Source organism: Aptenodytes forsteri, unplaced genomic scaffold (assembly GCF_000699145.1).
Source record: "Aptenodytes forsteri isolate BGI_AS27 unplaced genomic scaffold, ASM69914v1 Scaffold243, whole genome shotgun sequence".
NCBI classification, from domain to species: domain Eukaryota; kingdom Metazoa; phylum Chordata; class Aves; order Sphenisciformes; family Spheniscidae; genus Aptenodytes; species Aptenodytes forsteri.
In genome coordinates this window covers 1,695,775-1,713,407 of record NW_008795314.1, presented here as the reverse complement: position 1 = coordinate 1,713,407, position 17,633 = coordinate 1,695,775, and the positions used below count along the sequence as shown (strand labels likewise).

At 40.0% G+C, this 17,633-nt stretch overlaps 1 protein-coding gene across 2 annotated transcripts in view; it reads left to right on the top strand.

The window, feature by feature from the left end:
- TNRC6C (trinucleotide repeat containing 6C) overlaps positions 1–17,633 on the top strand; it is a 96,583-nt gene that overhangs the window by 48,207 nt on the left and 30,743 nt on the right. Inside the window, exons 1-3 of one of the 2 annotated variants that reach the window (XM_019472111.1) lie at positions 362–566; positions 6,435–9,026; positions 16,995–17,204. In XM_019472111.1, coding sequence (XP_019327656.1) covers positions 542–566; positions 6,435–9,026; positions 16,995–17,204 — 2,827 coding nt within the window. In that variant the 5' untranslated portion in view covers positions 362–541. Of the gene's footprint in view, positions 1–361; positions 567–6,434; positions 9,027–16,994; positions 17,205–17,633 lie in introns of those variants that run through there. The other variant, XM_019472110.1, reaches the window with a different exon arrangement.

Here is a 17,633-nt window from a genome sequence, read left to right as displayed (position 1 = left end):
GCGGTGGGAGCAGTCGTTGGGGCAGGGAGGAGGACGCGGGGCGCGGGAGGCAGGAGCTGTCGTCGGGGCAGGGAGGAGGGCGCTGGGCGGGAGGCTGCGCCCGCGTCTTCTCTTGGCTGACTTTCAAAAGCGGGAGAAAAGCAGCTAGGGTGCTAATTGTAGCTGGGTCCTGAAGTGAAAATGTTTTGTGACAGTTGAAAGAATTTAAAGAGGAAGGAAGATCGGTTTAGTGTCAGCTGCAATTAGATAATCAAAGCTTAAAAATCCTACTCTGTTCATACCTTCACCTAGAGTTAAGGAGCGGAGCGAGGGGAAGGGGGAGGAGGGCTGTGCGTGGAAAGGGCATTTCCATAGCCAGTGCAACCGAGGCCCGACCGAGCTTGCAGGTTGTCTGGGCGCACGCTTGCACAGAGAGATTTTCTTGGCAGCTCTACAGGATGAGGCTCACACTGTACACAGCCGACATATTGAAGCCGAGAGCCCTGGAGAACGTAGATGCAGGAGTAGAAACAGCTCTGCACACAATGTAGCGTCTCCTAGGATGGTTGGGCGGCTCCTTTCTTCAGGTATTTTATTACCCATCAGCCCTTTTTAGAGCCAAAAAAAGAGAGAAAGTAACCCTAACCCTGAGAAAATAGCATCTGCTTCTGTTAAATCAATTTATTACATAACATTTCAGAGAGAGAGCAGCAGCACAGCGTCCTAAGCTTTTGGCTGCATTTCAGGTTTGATAAAATGGCGTCTTCGCAGTGAGCTGCTTGCTAAAGATATGTTGCACTGAGCAGAAAAATGCAATTATTTGGTGTTTTCTACTGCTGCTTTTGTTTTGGAGAGGTAGCATTTAGTGGAATCTCTACTAATAATGAAAAATGGTGTTTGTTTTTGCTTGTTTTCTTAATGCATTTAAAAGCTTTCAGCATCAGAGGAAAGGAACTACGTTTTAATGTCGTAGTGCAGAAAATTAAAATGGGATAACAGGCTTTCCCACTTGTGTACTTAACTGTGGTTTAGTTTTAAAATAAATAAAGCTGCTTTATTCAGTGCTTCCATCTCTTTTCTGTCTTTCCACATTATGAACGCTATTTCAGCTTCCTAACATCTATGAGACTTGTAAGTTAGCTTCGTAAGTGGCTTCAAATAGCTGACAGTTTTCAAATTTGTCCTCAGCCTCAGACAGCGTATGCATAGAGCTGGATGTAGCAGGTAACCTGAAATATTAGCACTACAATTCCCAGATTTTCTACTTTATTATATTTCGTTCTTCAGAATAGATGCTTGTGTCATTTTTTTCTTTTTCTTTTATGAAATTAGCCTACATTTGATCTAGCACTTAAAATGTTTCTGGCAATTCGGATTTAATTAAGATTTAGAAAAAATCATGTATAGTTTTTTATAGATCTCATGTTGATTTGAAAACTGTTTCTTTTGGGGGGAGAAAGTAATTTGCCCTTTTCTTCTTGACTTCCTACTCAGAATCACTAACCTTTGTGTGACAAGCAAAATCCCCTGTAGGACTGTCACTGGCCTTCGGGATTTTTCTGTCTTCTGCATGTCAAAGCAAACAACAACGTCGTCTGTAATCTGTCCTTTGGGCACAACAGGACGAGCCAATGAATCTGGTTGTTGTTATGCTGACTAACATGAACTGAAAAATAAAACTAGTAATAAGAGAAGGACTCACTATTAGATCTGATTTAAAATTGGATGAGCAAAACTTATTAATAACGTGGTTCTCATTAGAAGTTTATCCCAGGCTTTGCCATTTCGCACCCTCTCCATACTTCGGTTCCTAAATCAGCTGAATGTTATATTATAGTTCAGGATGCATAATTTTACTGCGCAGCATTCGAACTCATTACTGCAATGGATGTTATGAAGATACAGTTACTTTAACTCAGCTGAACAAAAATGAAAAGAAATATTATTGTAAATGACATTTTCAGAGGAGGATTGAAGCTTTGGGTAAACTGCTAGTGCAGGCAAAGTATTTTGCTTTTCTAAGAAATGCATTCAACAGCTTCTCCCATTTCACTCTACTCATACTTTACCTTTGTAATCTGTGTAAACTTTAAACTAATTTTGCAACTAATTATTCATATTCATTATCAAACACAGCCAAAAATGTTTTCTATTTTTAATAAGTACTACATTGAAGTTGGTAAAGTATGTTGGGTACAGTATGTAATAACACCAGCAATCTCCTCCCATCCCATTAAGGATATGATTTAAAAACAAAACAAAACCCTCATGCTTATTGGTAACACTGATCAAAGCTGTGCATTTTTCAAGTAGCATGTACGATTTACAGAATCGTAGCATTTACAGCAATTTAACAGAAGTTATGTTTGTTTAAAACAAATTTGACCTGTTACTGTTGGTGTCAGATTAATTTGTCCTTCCTGATTGCTGAAGATATGTTGTTAATCAAGGGAATCATATTTTATAGAAGATGCATAATTAAAATTTTCAAACACAAAGTATTAATTTAAAAACCAATTTCACTTTGCAGTGTACCAGCACTAGGATTTGCTAACATAAAATACCCGCGGTTCCTGTTCCTGATGCCTTGTTTAAAATCTTTGCTCAGTTCACAGAGGAAGGATAGAAATGCTTCTGATGGACTACAGTGCTTTTATTTCTGATCTTTGCATAAATAAAGAGGAACTGATTCTTAAGAATTTTTTAAATGGGTTTCCCATTTCAGTCTTAACAGCTTTGAAAATAAAAGAAAATATTTGCAATTTCTATGAAGAGTTGGTTTCCTAGAAAGTTGGAGGAAATCTATGTGTTCAAAAAAAACCCCTCAAACAAACTAAAAAATTCTCTAGATTTAATCACAGAAAATATTTTCCTTTCATTATTTTTCCCAAATGTTTAAAGTCCTTATGGATTAAGTAGGACTGTGTTACTAGTTATTTAATGTATAGGAATGAACTCCTTTTAGTCTAGAGAAAATGGAAAAGTGTCTTTTGGTTATTTGCTTCTAGAGGCGAGAATATAAAAAGTCCTCTCTTCAGGATCAGTTCTGCACTCAAACTCTGTTATGTTTGTTCAGCAGCACAGTCACAGTTTTTGCAGCTTTCTGTTTATATTGTGAAATTTTTTTTCATTCCCTTTATCTGTCCTGTTTCTTACAAGTTTTATAGCAGCAGCCTTTGGTGTTAGGACCAATTGTTCCAGTAAATATTTGGATGCTATGAAGTTATTACACGCCTCTTGTTTTTGTGCTGCTTTTTTTTTAATCTATGACTTGCGAAAGGTACCAGCGTGGTCCTGCTGACTCCAGAGCAGGGAAGGCACGGCACAGGTACGCTGCTGCTCAAGAGAGGGCTTGCTTCTTTTATGTCACCTAAAAATATTACTGTAATCCCTAGCAGAGTAACCACTTTCTGATTAGTCAGTGGTTGTTGTTGAGGTTGTAATCTGAATTGCAGTAAAAGGAACTATGCTGATGGTGCACGAAAGGGAGTAATTACGGAGTTGCAAAACCTTGAAAAGCAGAGGGGTTTGAGCTGCATGTGCACTGCTTCCAAGCCAAACATACTTGGTGTGATACTGTCTGGAGTAGATGTGCTTATCCAAGCTGAGGCACTTGGCCATTTTCTGCTTTTAACATGGTCATCTCTTGGTCTTTATAGTTCTTCCCCCTCATATTTTTTTTTTTCCCCCTTCTTGTTTCTCTGACTGCTCTTCAAAATCCTGGTATCTTACTTAATGAACCATTTTGCTCCCTACTCTCAAGAACCTTTCTAAGCTGTTTTGTCATCTTCCTCTTCCATTCCCACCCCTTCCCTTTACTTTCTGTCTCCGAAGTGCTCTCAAACTTGAGCATTGCTTTAACCACCATCTTTGGGGGAGAGGAGGAAGAAAAAGAAATTATTAAACAAGCAGCTCCCTTTCATCTCATCTTGTCAGTCTTTGTGCCATTTTTGTGAGTATTGAGACGTCTTGCACTGTGCTCTTGATGCTTCTTCACAAACCTGCCCTGCACAGACACTCTCGCTTGCCTTGGGCAGCACCATCGTTCTCCCCGGCACTTGCACACGTAGCTTAGGTTTTGGCTTTGACAAGACCTTTTTATTGGAACAATTATTTCAAGCTACCTTTAAATCTTTCTGTCACGTCTCAAATGTAGTGCTGAATCTCACCACCCACAGTGTTGAAAAAAAATCTCGCATAACTCCTCTTATCTGATTCTTTGGTTGCCTCAACTTCTTATCTTCTGGCCTGGACTGCCGCTGCTTTTTTCCTTTGTTCATTCCTACTCTGCTAAGAATGCTGCTTGGCTCATTTTTCTGACCCTGTTGACCCTTTTAAAGTAATTTCACAGGCTTCCTTTCCCTTCCGTGCCTTATCTGGGATTCTGGTCTCTATTTAACACCTGTCTAGCAAACCTAGATTATCAGGTAAAACTTTCAACCTTTTTCCTTAGCTCTGTAATGTAACCAGTAGGTTTTATCCAGGAATAACATGATGCTTTCTTCCTTTCTATCCATTGCATGTAGGGGAGAGAATCCAGGTAAATCCAAGTGGCTCCTTTCATACTCTCTTGGATTTGTCATACACATGTCAATTATTTAGCTCTTTCTGTGAAACGTAAGGCTTTTCCTAGCATCATGAGAAGACAGGTGATGAGCTAAGACTGTTTTCCCTTCCTTTCTCTAACATTCATACTTTTGCTTCAATTGAATTAAAAAAAAAAAAAAAGGCAAGATGCAATCTGTCCTGGTTTAGTGTGTTCTTTCTTCATCTTGATAAATCTTCATGAGGCAACCAAATAATCACCCCCCTTTCTTGAAAAGCTACAGGTGAAATATGTGAATAAGAAGACTTTGTCAAAGAGAGCAAGCTTTTTTTATTCTTGGAACAATTTTTTTGCAGTATTGGAATACCTCTAATTGGAGGCAGTTAGAGGAGCTAATCACACCAAAATATTTGTGATTTAAATTAATGAATATTAGGCATCCACTGTTAACAGCTTATTTGAGAGATTTGTTGCATACATCTTCCCCACAAAATATTATTTGTCAAAGAGAGCAAGCTTTTTTTATTCTTGGAACAATTTTTTTGCAGTATTGGAATACCTCTAATTGGAGGCAGTTAGAGGAGCTAATCACACCAAAATATTTGTGATTTAAATTAATGCATATTAGGCATCCACTGTTAACAGCTTATTTGAGAGATTTGTTGCATACATCTTCCCCACAAAATATTATTCAAATAATAAAAAATTAAAGTCATGTTTCTGCAGATTTACAGCAAGTAAAAATAATTGACATCCAAAATTTCTAACTTACATATGTGCAGTTTTCTCCCTTATTTAGACACCAGTTAAGAGGAGCTGTTCTGCAGATCGTCTCTAGTACATACCCCTAGGATCAGACTGAATTACTTGCTATAAAATTCCCATCAAAAGAAACTAAAAGGAGTAATCTGTACTAAAAATCTTGTAGAGAGCAATTGGGATGGAAAGCAAATGCAAAAACTTGAACTAAGCTTGAGTTCTTAGCATGAGAAGTGTTGTGTCTTCCAGTTTAACTTTGTACCCTAGCAAGCAATTAGATGCTCAAGAGCTTTTGTTTAATTTTTTGGATTAGCATCTGTGTTTGAGGATGTGGGAGGTGCTCTGAAAAGACTGTCGTCTGAGCATCTGTACAGCATAGCACTGATTTTCATTGGTTTGGGTGAGAAATTGGACTGTATGTGCAAGTGCAAAAGAATGTTTGAACCACATGTAAATCCTTTAAGAGCTACGTTTCTTGACAAAACTGCCTGTTATTTAGAAATACCGGAGTTCTCTGCTAAAATGTTTACAGTAGTGGTGTTTAAATGTATAATTGACACTCAATAGTAAAGGTGGCTGTCCGTATTTGTTCCTTTATTTACAGGAAGGGTTGAAAACCTAAATGCAGTATGAATTTAGTGTGTTGAGTGTGATGTGGGTGTGTATGTAATATCTAAGGGCAGGCAGACATTTTACATTTTTTTATTGGATGCTCTTTCTTTGTGTTTCTCTGAAGAATGAGAATTGAGTCAAAATAAATGGTAAGAGTCTGCTAGATAGTCTTCTGCGTTTTTTCCAAATTTGCTTTTTAGCTTTTTCACATAGATTAGTGTATTTGCTATCCTTACTTATTGCCTGCTTACTATTTTTACTAGTGCACTAAGGGATACAAAACACTTTTGTTGCTCTGTTCTAAAATAGAATTGTTCCATTATTTTAATTGAGAGTTTTGCCAGATTAAAAAAAAAAACCTAAATATGAGCATCGCGCTTTATTGTAGTGAGGAAAATTACTGTGTTATGTTAGAGAATGTACTCTAAATTTTAGCAGAAAGCAGTGTTGTAACTGGCAATGTAAAATAATACTTAATAGAGGGCTTTTGCAGTGCTTGATCAGTGGACTCATTTTTAACCTTATTGGATCCTTTCAGATCTCAGCCACAGTGGATTGGGAGACCATTATGAGAATTCCCACTGGGGACAGCAGCCCGCTTTCAGGAGTGAAGGCAACTGCAGCTGGGATAAAGTGATAATAGACAGGACTGACAAGGAAGCGTGGCCTTCCATTACCGGAGCTGAGACTGAGTCTGCCTCAGAATGTACTACAGACACTGACTCTGCCTCCAACTGTGGCTCAGAGAACAGTAGCATGGCTACAGGGAGTGCCCAAGGCAACTTCACTGGACATACAAAGAAAACTAATGGCAATAATGGCGCCAACGGAGCACTCGTCCAAAGCACTTCTAACCAGAGTGCCCTTGGAGCTGGTGGAGCAAACGGTAACGGCAACTCGGCCAGGGTGTGGGGTGTGGCTGCGGGCTCCAGCTCTGGCCTAGCTCACTGCTCTGCCAGTGGTGGGGATGGAAAGATGGACAACGTGATGGGAGATGGTAGAAGTCAGAACTGCTGGGGTGCTTCCAACTCGAATGCTGGCATTAATCTTAACCTTAACCCTAATGCCAATCCAGCTGCCTGGCCTGTACTTGGACATGAAGGAACTGTGGGAGCAGGCAACCCTTCCAGTATTTGCAGTCCAGTCAGTGCCATAGGTCAGAACATGGGCAACCAGAATGGGAACCCAACAGGCACCTTAGGTGCTTGGGGAAACTTGCTGCCTCAAGAGAGCACAGAACCACAAACGTCCACTTCTCAGAATGTGTCTTTCAGCGTACAACCTCAGAACCTTAACACTGATGGACCAAATAACACTAACCCCATGAACTCTTCACCAAACCCTATCAATGCAATGCAGACAAATGGACTGCCGAACTGGGGAATGGCTGTTGGTATGGGGGCCATCATCCCGCCCCACCTGCAAGGCCTTCCTGGTGCTAACGGAACATCAGTTTCTCAAGTCAGCGGGGGCAGTGGTGAAGGAATGGGCAGTTCAGTGTGGGGGATGTCCCCAGGTAATCCTGCCACAGGAAACAGCAATTCTGGGTTCAGTCAGGGGAATGGAGACACTGTGAACTCAGCATTAAGTGCTAAACAAAATGGATCCAGCAGTGCTGTGCAAAAGGAAGGAAACGGAGCGAGCGCGTGGGATTCGGGGCCTCCTTCTGGTCCTGGGGTACTAGCGTGGGGCAGGGGCAGTGGCAACAGTGGTGTTGGTAGTATGCATTCTGGAGCTTGGGGCCACCCCAACCGTAACACCAGTAACGGTGTGAACGGTGAATGGGGCAAGCCCCCAAACCAGCATTCCAATAGCGACATCAACGGGAAAGGATCAACAGGGTGGGATAGCTCTAGTGTTACCAGTCCGAATCCTGCCATGCAGCAGGGCAATGAACAAATAAACTCTTGGGCCAAAGCTGCAGCATCTGGCACCACAGCTAGCGAAGGAAGTAACGACAGCGGTGGCAGTCAAAACGAAGGCAGTACTGGGAGGGAGGGGGCTGGAGAGGGCAGGAGGAGAGACAAAGGGATGATAGACCAAGGGCAAGTTCAGTTGCCAAGAAATGACCTTGACCCCAGGGTCCTGTCCAATACGGGGTGGGGACAGACCCCTGTAAAGCAAAACACTGCCTGGGAATTTGAAGAGTCCCCAAGGTCTGAACGAAAGAATGACAATGGAACAGAGGCCTGGGGTTGTGCAGCTACTCAATCTTCAAACTCAGGGGGGAAGAACGATGGGTCCATCATGAACAGTACAAATACCTCTTCAGTATCTGGGTGGGTCAACTCTCCACCGGCAGCTGTTCCAACAAATACAGGTTGGGGAGACAATAACAACAAAGCACCAAATGGCCCAGGGGGATGGGGAGAGTCAGCAAGCTCTACTACTGTTAATAATGCTGCTGCTGCCAAAAGCGGCCACGCTTGGAGTGGGACCGCAAATCAGGAGGACAAATCGCCTACCTGGGGTGAACCTCAGAAACCCAAATCTCAAAACTGGGGAGATGGACAGAAATCAAATCCAAGCTGGACTTCAGGAGGTGGAGATTGGACAGATTCATCATCTGTTCCTGGACACTTGGGTGATGGGAAGAAGAATGGATCTGGATGGGATTCTGACAATAGATCAGGGTCTGGTTGGAATGATTCCACAAGGTCTGGGACCAGTGGTTGGGGAAATGGCACAAACAGCAAGGCTAATACAGGTACAAGTTGGGGGGAATCTTTAAAGCCAGGCCCCCAACAAAACTGGGCTAATAAACCCCAGGACAACAATGTGAGTAACTGGGGAGGAGCTGCTTCTGTAAAACAGACGGGGTCAGGGTGGGTTGGTGGGCCAGTGCCAGCCAAACAAAAAGAGAACTGTGAGGCAACTGGCTGGGAAGAGCCATCTCCACCGTCCATTCGCCGCAAGATGGAAATCGATGATGGTACCTCAGCTTGGGGCGACCCAAATTACAACAACAACAAGACTGTAAACATGTGGGATAGAAATAATCCTATCATTCAGAGCAGTACCACAACCAATACCACCACCACTAGCACCATTATCAACACAAATATGGTTGAACCTCAGCCATCGCACCAGTCAAGTGCCCAGCCGAACCGGTCCCCGCTGCTTGGTCCAGGTATGAAAATAGTTTTATAAGATACTTTATACCAGTACCGATTACTGAACGCTGTCTGGCCTGATCAGTGTGCAGTTACACATTAAAGATAGAAACCCTGTATTTATGTCATAGAATAAGTTTATTCATTTACTCTGAAGCAGTAACTTCTCGTCCTGAGGACAGAACCCATGGAACCTGAGACACAAGCTTCCATAGTCCAAGTGAATGTAAGAAAGGCTTGAAACAATATCTGGTCAATAATACGCTAGGTCCTTAGATTGTTGATCCATATTTATTTTGTCAGCTCTTCCACAGTTACGTAGCACCTTCTTTTAATTCAACCATTTGAGAGTTTGGGGTCCTTTTGCTAACCTTTTTTCTCTGACTTGTCTTCTGTGACCATTGCTCAGTCTTTGTCTTGTTTAGACAATATGCATCTGTTTAGTTTCTGCAAACCGTACCTCTTGGCAACAGATGTTTTTTTAACGGTTGCATGAATCTAGGCTGTTGCTGTTTCTCTGTCTTCTGTTTGTTGTCTTTTATGAAGAAACGGTTCTCTTCCATACTTCAGGTCTCAAGCACGGGTAGTGTCCTGGACTTTTATGTGATTCTCGTAAAGCTGAATTGGTTAAAGATGTTAATATTCAGGGTGGCTGGGAAAAGTGATTTTAACTTCAGCTGTGTTCCAAAGACAAGTTTTTAGGCATCTAGGAAAAGACAAGGTACTGTTGTAGACAAGCAGCAAGGAATAAAAATGGGGAAAAAATGAGAAAAATGCTTAGGGGGAAGGTTATTTAAATGTTACTAGCAGCCCTGCTCATATTATGACCACAGACTTCTCAAAATAAATCTAATCTTGCAGTGCTCTTTGAAATTCTTCATCTGATTTTTGTCTCCAAGTTTTTGTTTCGTCTTGGTCATGGCTAAATATTGACTTTTTAACCCCTCCAAGTGGGATTTGTTCTACTTCTCTTATTTCCATCATTTTTCTCTTTGATGTTTTGAAATAATTCAAACTTACTGTAATGTCTGTGTAAAAATAGCCTCATGTTCCCTACTCTGGTCAAATATTTTAACAGTTGAAAGTATCTATTTTAAGAAAATAACGTGCTCCAGAAGGAGAAATCTTTAAATAGGTTTGTACTTGGTCAGTCCAATATACGTGATCTATAATTTGTTAACCTTAAACTTATTTCATCCACCTTTAAAACTTTACCCATGAAACTGACAATTCAAATTTCTGAATTGTAGTGGAGATACCGTGAAAGTGGGTTTTTGGTTGGGTTTGGGGTGGGGTTTTGGGTGGAGTTTTGGGGTTGTTTTTTTTTGTTAAGCTGATTTTTGGAAGATTACATCGGTGCTTGTAAAACTGTTCACATACAGCAATGTATGGTTAATGCTATTCAAATAATCTAACACCTTGCAGAGGAAAACTTACTGTTCCGAGTCCTTCAGATTTTGAAAATGGAATTTAAAAACTGGTGTTAATCTACAGTGATTCCTCTAGAGAATAGACGGTAGCAAAGGAGGGGTTTCTTTGATGTAGTATGTTTATGCAGACAGAGAACTGCTTATTAATTTGTAACCATCCACTCAAACTACCACATGAATAGGTTAAAATGACAGTATTGTGTGTCTTGCAAAAATGTTCATTAGAAAGGTTCTAAGATACTAAAGCAAAACCAACTCTCTGAATATACTTAAGGCAGCACGCAAGAAAGAGGATAAACTGAGTAATAGTGAAGACAATTTAAAATACGGTTCTGATTTTAAAATTTACATCAAGTTGTTGAGGGCATAAGTTAGGCCTTTTGTTGTGTATTTTTGCTTACGTATGGTTACAGTTGTGTACATAGGTACAGATACAAAGGCCATACATGGAAATATTTTGAAGGATTATTGTCTAATCTGCAAATGGAAGCTAGGAGCAGTCCCGTGTGACTTTGTGTTATGCCCGTCTTTACCTTTGACTGTGCCCGAGAGGGGCTAGTCTTGTGCTTATCTTACACAGAGAGTGCAAAAAATGTAGTTTAAAATGACCCTATTTGCTTCCTCATTCAATGTGCAGGAAACCTATTTTTAACACCGCGTATAGCACATAGCAGCTGTAGAGCAATATCCTGTTGGTCTTTGTGGAAATGTACACAGACTTAAAACATCTACAAATCATGTCCCATCTGGGACAGCTAAAAGATGAGAAGCAAGTAATGCGCGGCTTTCCTACGACACAGACATGGGCTTGCAGTTTGTTGTCGTGCTGTTTAACCTTATTTTTTCCTACTCCAATTCCCTGTCCCGTTGGCTGTGCATTTCCAACCTCTGCAGAAAGGGAGACAAGAATCCTGGAGCCAGGAGACTTCTGTAATCCACAACCAAATTGCATCCAACGACAGTTCTTTCCCATGTACAGTATTTCCATGCAAAACGTGATTGTGTAATTAAGGGCTGTGCCATAGGGCACAGGTTAAGTGCTCATCTAAAATCTTACAACACTTGAACTAAGTAGTTACCATTGGCATTTTGTCTTCTGCATGGGTCAAGACATGCTTTGCCAATCATTTTTATGATTCGCTACTATTCAGGGAATATCATGAATAAGAAATCATGGATTCTGTTCCTGTATAAGTAGGGAAGCATGGCGTAGCTGTAAGATGGCACAGTCATGCATCCTGAAAGCAAAGAAGTGGGTTTTAATTTCGCTGTACAGCACTAGTTAGCTGTTCACAAAGGAGTGGAAGTCCCTTTTGGGTTTTAAGTTTATACTATATTAGTTTAGAAATGGAGGCCAAGTTACAGTCTTGTTATTCAATTTGTCACCCATCCCCAGAAGTTCTCAAAATTCTTTGAATACAAAACTTAAAAGCTATTGATGGGAAGCAGATGTTGGTACACACTTGATGACAATGCATAATGCTCTAAGGAGTTTCTTTTTCTGTCGGAAACAAAAAAAGGGGATAGATAATGTGATAAATGTAGTCCTTTCTGGTTATAGCGGCTTGCTCCCAAACCACTGCTGAGTTATTTAGAAAGACGAGCAGAAAGCTAGTGGTTTTGATTTAGATTCAATTTTGATCTAAATTACTTGTGCATAATTCTTACTAGCTCTTTTAACTCTTGTAACTTTGATACAAGGGGAATAAGAAGTGAGAAGAGGTTTTGCAAACAGGAATGATTAAAAGATTTTTGGATCCCAAACGGCACCAGATCCTTCCTCCAAATGCTGAGGAGTGGGCTTGATGTTCCCTCTTCCCACTAATAGGTAGAGCCTGGCAGGGTTCCAGCCGCCCGTCCTCCGGCTGAGTAAAGAAACGACAAAAGATGATGTAGGCTTCCCTATGGAGATTTTAGGTCAAAAATTAAGGTCTTTGTGGTTCCTAGAGAGCAAGGAGCTTAAGTTTTTTAAAAACTGAACCAGGTCTAAATTCTGAAAGTTCTGAAGATCTCTTTGTTCCTTTAATAATCCTGTGCCATTGTCTCAGTGGCAACTTACATGTCATTCATAGCGTCTAATTTATGTGAAACAGGGAATGCAAGTGATGTGTTTTCCTTACTTTGAACTTTCATCAGAATGGATTTGAAACCAGATCAACTTTGAGCTCCTTTAGGATGCTCATGTAAAAACCAAAAATCCCGTTGTGGGTGCTCAGCCCTCTAACAGCCAAGTTCTGAGGGACAGCCAGGCGATACTGAGATTTTCACACAAGGTTGATCTCATTGCTGAAAGCCAAATAAGAGCTTCCCTAATGCTGAGTGAGATACGAAGGCGTGGAGCTCCACTGCATGAACTGGAGTATCTTTGAGAAAACGAAGACTTGAAAGGTTAAGGGTTACAAGTGACCCTTAAATATATATATAACCCTCCCTTTTACACACACACACACCCCCTTATAGCTTATTTCTTTTCTATTATTAGTGGACTAACTGGTGACAATTTAGTAAACAATCTCTTTTGTACCTAATTTCTTCCTTTTTCATCTTACAGAAGGTTCTAATATTTTGGTTTGCCTGTGTTGTAGTCATATGCTCTGGTATTTATCATGGACCAAACAACTTCAAGGAAAACAATTTCTGCCATCCAAATGGCTATAGGGTTATTTTGAGGGAAAACAACTGCATCCTGCCACAGCTTAGTTAACATTTCACTTTCCCTTGAGGATTTCCTGTTGGCTGTGGCCCAGTGTTAATTATGTTTTTATTTCCATAAAACAAAGCTCTGCCAATGTGTCCATGTTTATTACTCACTGTGATCTTTTTGTTTCTTGCAATTTTAAGAGTGTTTAAAAACTTCAGTATTGAAACCTCACTTTCTTGCCAAAGAACCCTTTAACGGAGCTCATTCTGTTGCAAAACAACATTCATGCAGATCTTTTGAAGGCATGGAGCTTTTTCTCAGGAAAGCCTGAATGCATATTATTTTCATAAAGAAAATAGTAAGTTTTCTCTGAGCAGAAATTTTGAAAACGTTAGGCAGGTTCAGATTTTGAGACCACTGTGAAGGTGTTTTCCTTCCAAACAGCTGTGTAAAGGAACTTAAAAGTAGCTTCTTGCGTTCATTCAACCCACTGTAATGCTGTTTGTGAGCTGCCTTTATTGTGAGGTATATGATACAGTACTGGAAAGCATCACGCTGCCAGAGGCAAGCTGTTGGGACTACAAACTGTTTGAACCAATATTCCACCTGTGTCTGTTTCAAATATGAAGCATACTGGGTTATTTTAAAAATTGAGGGAAAACCTTGTTTAAAAAGAAGAGTCCTTTGGAGAATACAAAGTAAATTTCTTCTTTCACGTGTGGAATTTTGCATCATTCATTCAAAAATGTAACTATTCACCTTTTTAAGTTTCTAACATGGAGTCATAAAAAGGTAGCACAGAGGTAGTAACATTAAGACAGCAGGTACTTAATGCAGAGGGGGAAACAGGCTCATAATTGAGAAGTACTCTGGAATTTACATACGGGTTAATTTTTGCGGTGCACAAGTTATTTCTCCAGCAGCCTTCAGGTTTTATTTACTAATTTCCTGCACTTAATTTGCTCTGTTAAGATAGTTTTGAAAACTTTTAGTTGATGCATTTTGTTTGCTTTTAGGTACTTGCAAGTATTCTCTTTTAGTAAAGGCTGGCTCCCTCATTATTTGTAATCCCGTATTACTTACTGCTCAGCGCATTTAAAGCACTTAACTCAAAATAACTTGGACATTACACATCCGTGGTCTTTTATCGATGCTGTTGAATTTATAGTGAAGAGCAACAGAAGGACCAGTTCTTTTGAATTTTTATTCTATAACCCAGCACACTTTGCCTTTTCAATATATGAATTGTGTTTTAAGGTTGATTTCATAAATTGAATTAGTTTCCATTAGTTCCATGAACTCAGGGAAGTATTAGTGTTCTGCACTCTCTCTATTTGTATTCTAATTGGTGCCTTAGAGATGTTGTGTTTTCTGTTTCATTTGCCTGCAGTTAATCTTTTTCAGATGCCAATATGATTAAATACATGCAGTTGTCTGACAAGGTTGCCTCCTGAGTAGTAAGGCAGAAATTCAAATAAAACGTTCCTTAATTAAAGTTGGCTTAAAGATACAAGCAGAAAGCTTGAATAAGTATTTTAGGTGCAACGCCAAGGAAGTTGTCATGTTAAGTAGTGGTTCATTTCTATACATACATGTGTGTGTCTGCGAGTTTGTCTTCTGTACACACTTTAAAATAACCAGAAATTTAAGATACGTTGACAGAGCTTAGAATACAGTATTTTTGTTTCAAATGTAAATCAATTTAATGAAAGCGAAGTTTTGGGTTGTTTCAGGCATATGTTTTAAAACACAATGAATCTTGCTGGTGGTGAAGGAGCTTTATTAAGCTACGTGTCCTGAACATGTAGGCTTAGTTTGGATATGTTTTATGTCATAGACACTTTTATAAGTATCTGAGAGAACTGCAGTTGCTTTAAGAAATAGAGCCTAAAATAAATATGTAATACGGGAACACTGGAGTGGTGGACAGATATGAGCCCATCTGTTTGAAAGGAGATTTTTTCACTGCTAGCCAGTGTTTGAGTTACTGTTGGTGGTGTATGTTGCCTGCAGTTTCTAGTAACAGAAATTCTGTTGAAATCAGTAAGTTCTACAAAGACATCTAGCTAGACTTGTTGCTCAGTGTAACACTATTGCCTAGTTAGTTTAATTTATTTCAAATAAAGTTCTTTTGTGGTGACTTCCTTGCCATTTTCTTCCTACTCTAGGTGTCAGTTTGCAGAAAATGTTATGTTTCTGCTCTTTGAAACCTTTCCAGAGTATTTTTGCAGATAGCACTGGGGAGCAAAAAAGGAATAGTGCTGCAGCAAAGTCGGCATCTAGTCCTTAAATAATGAAAATCTGTTAAAAACAGTAATGATACACTTTTTGGGGAAGTAGCGAAACCAAGTTTCTCTCTTACTAGATCTGTTTGCATGTTGTGAGCTGCTGGAAGTTACAGATTTGGCAGGGCAACAGTTGATCAGAATAAAATACCCGTACTTAATAATATTACTCTCCAATGAAAAGAGGGCAAGTTCTTGAATTAGCAGCCTAATTAACAGTGGAAGTTTCAAGTGCACTGGATTCTGCAATACTTTTTGAGATCTCGGTTGTCATGTGATGTAATGCTTTTTGTGATAATTGTAGAAAAACAGGTTAATACCAGGTATATGTTAAAACTCTGTTTTCTTGCCTGTTATGCGTCTGGCTTTTTTGTATATTTTTAAAAAGTACCTTGAACTCCACCTGTGATCCAAATGTGTCTCTTCAGAAAAAACTTTTTTTTTAAGAGGTAGTGGTCATTTTAAATTCAATCAGTGCTTTTGCTGTGTTTGTCAGTGTTGCTCTTTAGGACTTAGAAGCTATGTGGTTGTTCCTAGCGCATTTGACTTCAGTGCTGAAATTGGTGTCATATGATTTTAAGCGCATTACATTCAAGCCAAGCCAGACTAAGTTTCTTTATAGTAGCTTACGTTTTTCAGTGAGTTAAAATAATACTCTGTAGGAAAACAGTGACTTCTACCTGCCATTCCTCGTGTTTTGACTGTAGATTCTAATTGCAGTCTTGTCTAGTTCTCTTTAAAAATCATATTTTATAATGTAGAGGCTCAGTGATGAAGGGATACGTAGGGAACAGTCAACCGTGTTTGACTTCAGTGCTGAAATTGGTGTCATATGATTTTAAGCGCATTACATTCAAGCCAAGCCAGACTAAGTTTCTTTATAGTAGCTTACGTTTTTCAGTGAGTTAAAATAATACTCTGTAGGAAAACAGTGACTTCTACCTGCCATTCCTCGTGTTTTGACTGTAGATTCTAATTGCAGTCTTGTCTAGTTCTCTTTAAAAATCATATTTTATAATGTAGAGGCTCAGTGATGAAGGGATACGTAGGGAACACAGTCGACCGTGAGCTGTAATAAAAGCTTTAAGGAATGCATATAACATATATAATCTACGTTGAAAGTGGTAACAAACAAATACCATCTTACTCATAGGGCTTGAGAAAAGAGATCTGATAATTTGTAAATAGTTAAAAGGAATTAAAATAGCTTAAAATCTTTCAGTGAAACAAGGCCCAGCTCAGATTTGGGTCCTGGTCTCCTGCATGCTCGCAGTGCTGCCATGTGCTCCCCGAGCCCTGGTCAGTCTGCTCTGAGAAGTCACGTTGGAAGCAACTGCTCCCTTGGGACCAGGTCTGGGGCTCACCTGGCAGCCTGACTGCTCCTGGCTGTGTTGAAAAATACTCCTTCTTTCTTGACAGCTTGGCATTAGTATTCAACTAAGAAAAAATATTCTGAGACTAAATCAAAGGGATTTTTTTTATATGCTTAATTAGAGTCACTGTGTCTACTTACTAGTTCATGCATTCTTTTTCCAGACAAAGACTTTAATACAATGTCCATCTTAGAAATTATTGGCAAAAGAAACCTTTCCTCTCATCACTGTTCTTCTCTCCTTCCCCTTGCTTCAGCAGGCTGGGGAGAAATGCCTACTGTCCACACAAAGACTGAAGCTTCTTGGGGAGAGCCGTCATCCCCTTCTGCTGCAGTTGATAATGGCACTTCAGCATGGGGGAAACCCCCCAGCAGTGGTACAGGGTGGGGAGATAATCCTGCCGAGTCGGCGGGGACATACGGAAGAACAAATGCTCCAGCTGCTGCCCCAGCACTGTGCAAACCAGGTACGTGCGTGGATGTCACTGTCGTAAGAGGTTGGAGGGGAAAAAGCAAAGTGTGTTTGCTTCTGCCAGTATTTTTAAACAGCGCTCCTTCTGATTTTCTGTGCATTTAAATCTTAATTTCTTTCTTAAAACTCCATTAGCTGTCTCAAAACGTTGATATTCCCAATACGAGATTCATACAAAAATATTAATATAGTGTATCGATCCAGTAAATTTCAGGTGTCCCTTAGAGTATTTTTGTGTACTTCAACAGCAGTATAGTATAAATTGTAGAGATGCAGGAAACTATAAAACTGCAGAAGAATGTGAATCAGTACTTATCCCTCGCTGCCTAAAAGAAACCTGTATTGGGATGAGAAGCAACTGAGCTCAGTCAAGATAGGATTGATTTTGGGAGGAAGAGAAACACTTGAGAATGACTAGTCATAA